Source organism: Oreochromis niloticus, linkage group LG3, assembly GCF_001858045.2.
Source record: "Oreochromis niloticus isolate F11D_XX linkage group LG3, O_niloticus_UMD_NMBU, whole genome shotgun sequence".
Classification (NCBI taxonomy): Eukaryota; Metazoa; Chordata; class Actinopteri; order Cichliformes; family Cichlidae; genus Oreochromis; species Oreochromis niloticus.
Window position 1 is genome coordinate 19,710,075 of NC_031967.2, and position 10,941 is coordinate 19,721,015.

Sequence of the window (10,941 nt, forward strand, 5' to 3'; positions counted from 1 at the left end):
AGCACTTTTATGGCACTATCATTTGTTATACTGACACATGCTATAAATGTAGTCAATGTGAGCTGATTAACCCTTTCTATGGCTTCAAAAGGTAAAAATGAGCAGAAATTAAAGTAAAACAAAGCAGTGAACAATGATAATTTGTGTTGGGTGAAAGTAAAAGCAGCGGGATGTTGTGTTTCAAGTGCTGAGCTGTTTGGTTTAAATCTTTACTGCAATGCTTAAAAACTTTACAAAAATCTTTACAAAATATTATAGGTAACCAATCAGCTCGAGTCCTGACTTTTCATAATGTTTTTAAGTGTTTTTCACATGAAATTGTTAATTTCAGAGCTGTGTGAAATCATACGACGATGGTGATCTGGCGGTTTTCTCCCAGCCTCGTTAAGACTGAATGCACTGATCTCTCAGAGAGCCCCCCGCCCCCCCCCCCTCCATGTAGTCTATCAGTGGTCACTTTTTTTTCTGGTTAACTTTACATTACAAATATAAGTCTCTGCCTCAAGACTTTTCATCTTTATCTAAGACGTGTGACGTGTGAGGTGACGCCCAGCTCTGACATCATAGATCGGTAGCACCCACGCCAACATCTGGCCTTTGTTCCCTCTCTGTTCCCCGCTGTAACGGTCACTGCTTGTATTTGAGTTTCGTGGCGTGAGCCGCCACAGGTGATCTCCTCTCTCTCGCTCTCTTTCGCTCTCTCTTTCTCTCTCGTTCACCTCCTCTTTTTGGTTTCCTGCAATTTTCACCGACTTCCTCTTGAGAGGAGAGTCAGATCCCCAGAGGAGCCAAGTGAAAGAAAAAAAAAGAAGCTTAAGCCATGTGTTGTACAGGAAAGTGCGCCCGCCTGGTGGGCCTGATCCTGCTGCCTTCAGCCTTCATCTGCATCATCTCCAACTTGCTTCTTTTCTTCCCCGACGGGAAGCAACTGAACACCAGTGAGATCTCCACCGAGGTTTGGCTCATGGGGGGGCTCCTCGGAGGAGGCCTGATTGTGAGTAAACCAGTTCCACATAGAGAGTCTGGTGAAATGTTTTATTGCTCATTTTTATTGGGTTTTTCAGCCGTTATGTTGCCTAGTGTAAACTAGTAAAGTTAAACTGCTTACTTTTATTGAGTTTTATTGAGAATTACTACTGTATGATCATTTTTAGATTATAATAGAGTTTTGTTAGTGCATTTTTATTAATAGTACACTGCTCTTTGTCTCTATCACCTTATTAGCGGTTTGGGGTTAGGCGCGATGTTATTATTTGACTTGTCATATGTATAACCAGTAAAAGCAGCACCTTTAACAGTGGTGAGGGATTATTTTAAAGATGTTATGACTCACAGAGTAAACATTTTAAATTCTAGCTCAGCTTATGTGTACATAGAACATGCTTCAGATACCAAAACAATGAAGAAGAATGTAAATGTAAGTCATTCTGAAAATAAATAAATAATGTAACCAAATCACACAGCTCATATTAAGGATCTTTAATAATAAGAATACAATAAAATGCAGTACTAAAGTATTTATACTGCTATAATTGAGATAGAAATGTTGTAGCGTTTACATTCATTTGGCAGCTTTCATTACTTTAGCTTCCTTACTGCTATTAAAGAAGCTAAAGTAGTTAAATTGTATTACACTTCCCCTATTAAAAGGGGACTATCTTGACATTGTATGAGCTATCACTATCAATAAATAATTCATAAATATTTAATCTTTTGATTCTCTGAGAGAGCTGGCCATTGTACTTCAGCATAACTTTTCAGTTCAGACCAGGAAGTTTGATCCCTTTCGTCTATCTTTGGGATGTCGCTGCCCGCTGGGTAAACCTTGATGCAGGATTTACAAATATTTGGTTTGATAGATAAGCGAACACACACACAATTGTGCACATGCTCGCACACAAATAAGTATGTAACCTGTGGGTGGACACAAAAAAATAGAAAAACTTTTTTTTTTTGATAGGATTCATCAACAACAAAAACAGTTTTTTTTGATAGCAGACATAATGTTTTGTCTCTGCACCTGTCAGATGCTGTGTCCGAGCTGTTCAGCTATCAGGGCCGGGGGCAAGGGTTGCTGTGGACAAGGTTGCTGTGGCAACCGCTGCCGGGTGAGTTAAATCATTTGAAAGATTTATTGCATTTCCATGTTACACAATACTGTTGTGTGTGGGGGACTGCACTGATAATGATGTGTAATAAAAGGTATATATAAGTCCAAAGGACAAACTTTAGTGCATGATCATTAATGTACCCAGATGCTCTGACAAAGAGAATTATTTGTACTTCAAACAATAAGTATTTAAGGTTTTGCTGAAGATGTTTTGCAGAAGTACAGCTCTTTATCTGAATTCCAGATCCTCACTTCTCTTTGATTATTAGGAACTGCATCGCTAATTACAGAAGTGAGGAGCCATTAAGTCTGAATGACCAGACAGCAATTTTTAAAAATATGCACTGCTTTGACTTTTAGCATCTTAGGTCACTGACACTTAGAAAGAAAAAACTAAATAAAAAGTTCACGTTTTCATTATTGTTAATTATATGCACTGAGACCATAAATGGCTAACTTTGAGTAAGCATAGGCAGAAAGCCACTGTGTGCATGAGCTGTCCATCGCTGTCCAGTAACACATCACAGACGTACATTTTACAATTCCTTTTTATTTTGGGCAGATAACCTTGCAGTGATATCAACAACAGTACATAAAGGGGTTAGTAAATTCATCAGATCGACTGTCATAAAAACAAGAAAACACAAATATTTATTTTTAGTACAAAAAACTTGATTAAAGCTAGAAATGATATTTTTATTTATTGGGGAAATATGCATTAGATTTTTATATTAGCAAGTAATCAATTTTTGTGTAAAACTGGCTGTTTAAAATTCCTGGATAACAAAATTACTTATATTTTAGCATTAAAAATGTTGTTTTGATTAAAGAGCTTCTGCGTACTGGTGGATTAACCATTACAGACACTATAACAGAAACTTTTTTTTAATGTTATTACCAACACTGTTAATTTAGGGCAACTGCAGCCTAAACCTTACACTGGTTGGCAGTTTAATACATTTTTAAGCACTGTTTATATTTTATATATTGGATAAAAGCCATAAAACATGATATTTGTTAATTAGTAACCTAATAATTTTTCTACAGGGGATAAAATAAACTTTTGTGTTGAGCTTTACTCAAAGTCCACCTGCTTATTTATTATTAAAAGAAAAAGAAAATCCTAAAAATAAAAGGTAAGTAAAGCTCCATAATGCTTGAGTTGATAATGTTTTAGTTTTAGGGCATGATTGTTTATATTTTTGCATGTTTTCAGAAAAAAAAAGTTAAAAAACAAAAAAGGAAATCACTTTTCTCTTTGAAATAGAAGTTAAGCAACACAAGTTCTCTCTTTTCCATGCCTCGTTCATGGACTTTTCTAAAAACCTCAATATGGAAACCAAAACCCTTAACAGAAAATTATTAGGTTTTATATATATATATGTTTATTGTATGCTTCACAAAACTTCCGTGTCTCCTACAATGATTCATGGTTCCTTCCACTTGTTTTCCACATTAATTTTGAGTAAAATAAACATGAACTTGTCCCAGAAAATTAAAAAAAAAAGAAAGAAGAAAGAAAGAAATGATGAATGACTGGAAAGAGATCACCTAAAAAAATCCCTGTAAAGAACAAACACACTTGTGCAATAACAATAATTCATAATCTCTTGCACAAGTGAAAAAGCACCTAAATGTGCTCATCTTACTTTTAGATGTTCAGCTCGGTCATATCCTCCGCCGTCGGCGTTCTTGGAGGGATTTACTGCACTAGTGTCGCCTCAGCTGGGTTGGCTGTTGGACCCAAGTGCCAGGTGGAAAGTGGCCACTGGGAGTACCCCTTTAAAGACACGGGCAAGTGAGTGTTCCACCTTCATCGTTATATTTTTTAAATGTACTTTTTTATAAGCACTGAAACAGCAGATTGAGCCAGTAATTATAGTCTTGACTGATACCCTAATATATACATTTCCTTTTGAAGTTATTCTTCTTTTCTCTTAAGTTATATTTAACTGCTTTATCTTTCTTTGAGAAGCACCAAAATATATAATTATTACTATATTATTTTTCTTCCTTTGGCTGGTTTTGTTAGAGTCTCACCCTGTCCCTAACATCCCCCTTTGTCACACCAAACCTCTAACATGTCCTCCTTTACTACATCAATGAACCTCCTCTGAGGTCTTCCTCTTTTCCTCCTGCCTAATGACTCCATCTTCATCTTCCTTTGTGCAGTATATCCACTATCCCTCCAATGTACAGCTCAGCTTCCTATCTTTTTATCAGTACCACCTTCTCCACGTCACCGTCCCCTTTCACCCCTATCCTGCAATACTCTTAAAGTCCAGTAGGTGGCACAGCGAACCAGTATGTTCCATCACGTGTCCTAAGCTTGGGTTTGGAAACTGATGATGAGAACATTCGGCCACTTGTTCTCATCACCTGTTTCTTGACCTTTTAAAACGGTTGTAATATTCATCGATGCTCAGATGGGATTAAAACGGTTACATAATCATCCACCTAATGTGATCGTCACCGCCGAGTCATTTTACAAGCAGGTGATAAAGGCCCCTTATGCGATTGGGACAACTGTTAATAAATATGAGCTTGTTGTTAATATTCAGGCTTGTCTGTGATGACAGCAGTTTAAAGGGCAAACCAAGAAAAACAAGTCTGATTACACAATGCATGGTGGGATATTAACATGTGACCTGGGCTTATCCTTCCTCCAGAAAACTTTAAGTTCCTCTTTCTCGTTTCTGTTCTGTTAACTGTCAATTTTTAGGTCAAACTATTTAGGTATTTAATATCTCTAACAGTGCTGAAAGGATGATGTGAAAAACAAGAAGTGATTCTCTCAGATCACAAGATATGCTCTATATCTGCTACGAGGAAGGAGGCTGGGAAAGAAGCCTTTGTGTTTGCTGTCTGTGTCACTATGAATAGGCTGCTATAAGATATCAAATTGAGGAAACAAATTTTTCAGAATTCTAGATTGCAAAGAGGGAAATGATTCATTTATGTATCAGTGTATTTTGGTTTACTTCGTTGTTTTGTAATGTATTCTGTACTTCTTTGTGTGACGCCGTTTTGGGGCGGGACAGGAAAGCGTTAACCTTCAACAGCCTTTAAATAAAGTTTGAAGATGTCATATATAAATATTTACTGGCTACAGAGTAAACGCTGATCAAGCACCGTCCTGCAGTGATAGTGTTTGACGTGAAAGGTAATTTCAAGAGAAAATACTGCAGATGGATGTTGACCAATGAAAAACTTTAAGCCCTAATATAAATTCGCCCCATGAGCAGCTAAATCAGGGACATAACCTTACGTTTGCATGTTCAAACTATTCAAGTTGGACATTGTGACTCATTTTCAGTTTACTGAACAGCTGTTTACTGCTGTTCTTGGTATTCTGTGTTGGCTTCTTATTTTTTTAACCCTCGCTGTTGAGCTGGTAACAAAATGCAGTCCTGTGAACAACCAAAGCTTAAAGCTTCTTCCTGTAAAAAGAACATCCCAGCACTACTTAGGATTGCAAAGGTGCATCTGAATGAGCCACAAAACTTCTGTCCTTCAGACAGATGAGACCATATTTGAAATGTCTGGACATAATGCACAGTGTTACATTTGGCAAAAAGCAAACACAGCATATAAACACAAACACCTCATACTAGCTGTCAGCACGGCGGTGGTGGGGTGATGGTTTTGGCTTGTTTTGCAGTCACTGGACTTGGGCAGCTTTCATTTGTTGATCCAGCCAGGTCCTATTAGGCCCTGTGAAATACACTTTTTTTCACATGATTGTAGCAATAATACAATAATGCTATAAAATATTAAATTATATCATATCCAATCTTTGATTTTTCAAACAAACAAGAAGTTCGTGAGATTTTGAGCTGCAGCATAGACTTGCTTTTTCTTGTCTGGACTGGATTAACCTGTTTCCAGTCTCTGTGTTGATTTAAGGGGACGTGAGAGCTGGATTGAACACATATCAGCAAGAAATAAAATATAAATTATTTCTCAGAAGTATTCCTTTAATATTTATGTAAATAAGTAAGCTTTCTTTCACCACCTCACACTTTTTTCTCCTTCTCTTCCACCATCACAGCTTTTTCTTCACTTCCTCATTCTCATCCATATTTTCATTGATGCTGTTAGTATGACCCTGGTCACTGCTTATGCTCCACTGGTCCTCTCCTTCACAGGGGCAATGGGAGCTACCTTGTAAACCAGGATTTGTGGACTACATGTGTGCACCCTAAAAACATAGTGCTGTGGAACATCGTTCTGTTCTCCATCCTGCTGGCCATGGGCTTGCTGCAGATTGTGCTCTGCGGCCTCCAGGCGATCAACGGCTGTTTGGGATGCATCTGCGGGGACTGTCGGGACAGCAAAGACGTAAGTGAACGAATCCTAAACCTCCGCCTGAGCCGGGCGAGGGTAGAGGAATTCTTTCTAATCACTTGAGTGTATTTGTGAGTCTCAGAGGTCAGACGTTCGAGGCAGTAAAATTGTAAACAGTTTATTCAAACATGAGAGTCATAGTGACGGCTCACTAATGTGCTGTAGCTTGTTTGGTTGCTGGAACTGAGTCAGCTCTTCTCAGCAACTCCATTTATGGCCTTTGGCCATTTTGTACTTCCAGACTGAATTTCTTTAGAACTCTTGGATTGCGGTTCATGACTTCCATCCAGCCTGTCACGGATTACAAAAACAAGTTTTGTAGTTTGGATCCTGTGTTGATAAATGAAGTGAGGAGTTTGGCTGTTTTGGGAATGTTTCTGCACAGGAAAATGGCTCTCAGTGGGGACGGAAACAGCACTAATTTAAAGGAATTTTTAAACATTTTGGGAAATAAGGTCTTAAAAAAATCTACACTTTGTATTATTAAACTAATTTAGACTGCAGACTGTATAAAAGCTCTAGGAAAAGAAAAAGTGGAGCCAGTGTATATGTGCCCTAACCCTTAATACCTCTAATAACCAGCAGGGGGCGACTCCTCTGGTTGCACAAAGAAATCACATAATAATGAAAATGAACCTTCTTTATGGTTGTTTTATTTTTTTCTGTTAATAATTAATTGTATAAATTATGCTCCCATGTAGAGTAAAATAGCTGATAAAGCAGGTTATGTGTCAGGAGGTCAGAAAAAAACATTTGTAAATTAACAAAAACTTTCCGTTTTTGTAATTACAAGACAGTCTGAGCAATGAGATTACAAAACTTTTTCTTCACTGTAAGCTGGGTTTGACACCGCTGCTTCAGAACATAGCTGCTCAATCTCAAGCTCAAGCCGATACCACAGGCCCTCTGGTTCTCTGTCAGACCCGCCGCTCGCTTGTTTGGTGCTATGTTATTCTAAAAGATACTTCAAGGAGTGAGCACACAATACACTTTGTTTCGGGGCTGTGTTCAGTAGACAAATTAATTTCACAGTAGTGTACAATGGATCATTTCACTAAACTAAACCATCCTCACATCCAAATGTAATCACATATGATTTCCAAAACAGCTAAAATGTAAAACTCGAGTGCAAAACGGTCGTCTAACTATCTGGTAAAAGAAGTCACACACGTCCATCTAAATTATACTGTAAAAATACAATGTAGCTTTTTTAAATGAAGGAATTTTCCATAAACATTTTTTACAGATTTTTTCACGTATTTTTAACCCAACACTTTGAATTTTAACATTTATAGAAACCTCTGTTAAAAAATATGGATAATATACAGACAGACAATTACCAGGACATGTTCACTTTTTTTTTTTTTTTTTTTTTTACATAGTTTTAACCTTTTCAATGTATCTTTTTACAGAGCAGTTTATGGCTGATGTACAAATTGATTGATTGATTGATTGATATGAGACATAATGTGTCATTTGTAGGTTTCAGTTGCTGTGAACAGGATCTTCATACTTTTGTGCAGAGCCAAGCTAATTTTATCTGTTGTTTGTCTTTAGTCGTTATGCAATCCAAAACCTCTGCTTGTTTGTGTTTGAAGCGCAAACTCACAAATAAGCACATTTTTCCAAAAGTGCAATGAGTGCATGTAGCATAAAAATCCAAACTTGCACAAAGAAATCTAAAGCTAAAACACCAAACTCAAAAATAAAGGCTTAGTTTAAACAAAAACTTTCAAGTTCATAAAAATATTTCAGATAATATTTTCCAATACCTTCCTCTTGATGCAGCAGCTAAAAGAATTACTCAAAAAATACATGATGTAAAAGCAGTGACAGATTTCTTTCCATAAAGGTGCAATAGGTAAACCAGCAGCTTGACGGAAAACATGGTAAAGGTCAAAATTCATAAACACCAACATGAACTGTACAAACGACAAGACAAATCCACATGCTAAAGATTAAGCTCACATTTAGCGCACGGTTAAACATCTACTGATGACCTGCGTTTTCCTATTTATCTTAAGACATTATATCCAAAGTATTTAGCAACGTGCTTCAGTGGAAACTTGTCCAGAATGTCCACATTCACATGTGAACTGTATCATCAGATGTCTACATATTAACACGGTTCTCCAGTTTATTAACGCCCCTGTTAGTCATCTGAGAGCCGGCGTCCTGTCCGATATGTTAACTGAACATGTGACGTTTGTCCTGTTGCAGGATGAAAGCGGGCTGTAAGCGTGATGAAGACAATCCTGCTGTGACGGCCCACAAAAGGGCCCCACACTTTTCTCCATTGGTGCCAATTCTGTGAAGAAGCTCATCGACTCGCTTTTGTTTCCTCTTTCCAGAATGTGTCGAAACCGAACTCCATTATTTTGTGAATTTGCAATCTTCTTGTTTGTTTCTCCCGATTTAATTCCTTTAACTGAAATAATTTATTAAATAAGGAGTAATTTCTGTGCTGAGGAATCAACACAGGACGGATATGAATAAATTGTAAATAACTGTTTTATTTGGGCTTACACTGTATACCAGGTAAAGGTGACAAATGTGATCAAAGCTATAAAAAAATAAAGGCAGCATATTTTTAAATGACGTTGGATTTGCTCTTCATTACATTCAGACACACTGTTGCTACAGCTGCAGCAGATACAGCTCTCACAGCAGCATTAACATATATTTCAGGATCCAAACATCTATATACACACAGTAATATAAAGATATTACCTTGGACTTGCTGGTTGTGAATTCTGTGCCTGAGATGACCGTATCATCCATCATCTACAACATCATGCGGATCCAAATGAAGAATAAAAGGTGGATCAACCTCACTGTGTGTGAAATGGGCACCCACAGCAGCATCACATATAGACCACAGATCCAGGTTACCTGTTACTCATCATCTGACTCCAGCTCTGTGTCCATGACCGTGTGTTTGTTTTTTATACAAGTGTCAGTGGAAGTGTTGCTGTACCTGCATGTCCAACACCACATGTTGTTATTGTGCAGCAGCTGTTGCCTGTGCCTGTCTCTACTCTATCCTCTGCACTTTTGTTACTATGAGCTGTCAGAATAATGGTCCAAGGAGATGTATTTATACCAGATGTTTTTTAACCTCTTTGGTCTTTAAAATGTGCATCTAACTAGTTAAATGTGTTATATGTTGCATATTTTCCCTCCAGAGTCAAACTCATATGATATATTAAGTCATATTTACCACAGAGGGTAGTTATTTTATAAAATTGGGGATTATTAGTCATGTGGCATCCTTCTCACACAGTGGCATCTCCCTCACTTTACAGGGCTGAACAGTGACTCTTAACCCAGGGGTGTCGAACATAAGAATCGGCCTGCCAAAGACTCAAATCTTGTCCAAAGGATAACTTTGGAAAACGTGAACGAAGCATAAATTTTAAATGTATTTTCAGAGGTTTTACAGCATTTCTACCTTCACCAAAATAAAATGAACAGATAAACATTTAGAAGAAAGTTCCTGTTTTTTTTCACTGTCTTCTATAGATATTTATGATTTTTAAGGGGTTCCCCATAAAAAAACAAAGAGAGGAAATGCTTTTAACTAGCTAACTGAGCTAACATGACTTTTACACATTTATTTCTTACAGCTTAAGCCCAAAGCAGCAATCTTTACACTGACAGAGGATTTTCACTGGTGTGGCCCACTTAAGATCAAACTTGGCTGTATGTGGCCCATAATGAACAATGAATCTGACATCCCGGCCTTAACCTGCAGCTCATTTTACCCCAGTATTAAACCCTACTATTTGTTACAGACTTCTTTCTTATCTCCAAAAACTCAGTCACGCCCTCACAATGTGACTGCGCAGTAAACACACACACAGAGCTGTAACAGAAGTCTCTGCACTGTGTCACCAGTTAACTCCGATTATCCAGAAGGACTTGAACACATCAGAGTTAGCAACTCTGTAAATTACTCATCTCATCCTGTTTCTGTGTAGTGACAGAGCCAGCTGTAACGAGATTATTTTGATTAGACACAAGGCCAAAGGTCAGAACGCCCCCTGTGGACACTGGGAACACTGCAGATGTACACAGAAGGAGTGCCTGTTAGTGTAGGTGCAGGTTAAGCTCGTAATCTTTTGCTGCCTGGAGCAGCTTCGTGGTAATTGTTACCTAACTTTCAAGGTAAAAGCCTGTTGTGAGACTGCACCCAGGTAAATATAGACACTCTCTCTTAGGTCATGCCAAATAACCCAAAGCTGTATCTGTAAGGTAGGCTGAGCCCCTTTGGCAGCAGAGATAAATGAATTTAAACTGCTTCAGTGGCCTGATTTCCTCATTAATGATGTCTCTTTTCTTAGTTCCTTCTCTGGGGTCCATGTGTGCCACAGATTGAATCATGACTCTGCTCCTTTGTTGCAAAACTCAAGCACAAAATTATTCTCAACATGTTTTTGTTTCCACAAACCCCCAGGACACGGAGGAGGAGTTAGGCTGATCTG

At 37.9% G+C, this 10,941-nt stretch overlaps 1 protein-coding gene across 1 annotated transcript; it reads left to right on the plus strand.

The window, feature by feature from the left end:
* The first annotated feature begins 600 nt into the window (after nucleotides 1-600).
* On the plus strand, nucleotides 601-9,055 carry tm4sf5 (transmembrane 4 L six family member 5). Its single transcript, XM_003449379.5, has 5 exons — nucleotides 601-994; nucleotides 2,028-2,108; nucleotides 3,766-3,908; nucleotides 6,259-6,451; nucleotides 8,678-9,055. Exons 1-5 carry the CDS (start codon nucleotides 821-823, stop codon nucleotides 8,693-8,695), a joined length of 609 nt encoding a protein of 202 aa, XP_003449427.1. The 5' UTR covers nucleotides 601-820; the 3' UTR covers nucleotides 8,696-9,055.
* The last annotated feature ends 1,886 nt before the right edge of the window (nucleotides 9,056-10,941 follow it).

Bases quoted from the DNA above. Each gene is read 5' to 3' on its own strand.
- tm4sf5 (XM_003449379.5), top strand. From the start codon at position 821: ATGTGTTGTACAGGAAAGTGCGCCCGCCTGGTGGGCCTGATCCTGCTG. The intron at 2,109-3,765 runs GTGAGTTAAATC...TCTTACTTTTAG, and splicing joins GCTGTGGCAACCGCTGCCGG to ATGTTCAGCTCGGTCATATC. The intron at 3,909-6,258 runs GTGAGTGTTCCA...TCTCCTTCACAG, and splicing joins CCCTTTAAAGACACGGGCAA to GGGCAATGGGAGCTACCTTG.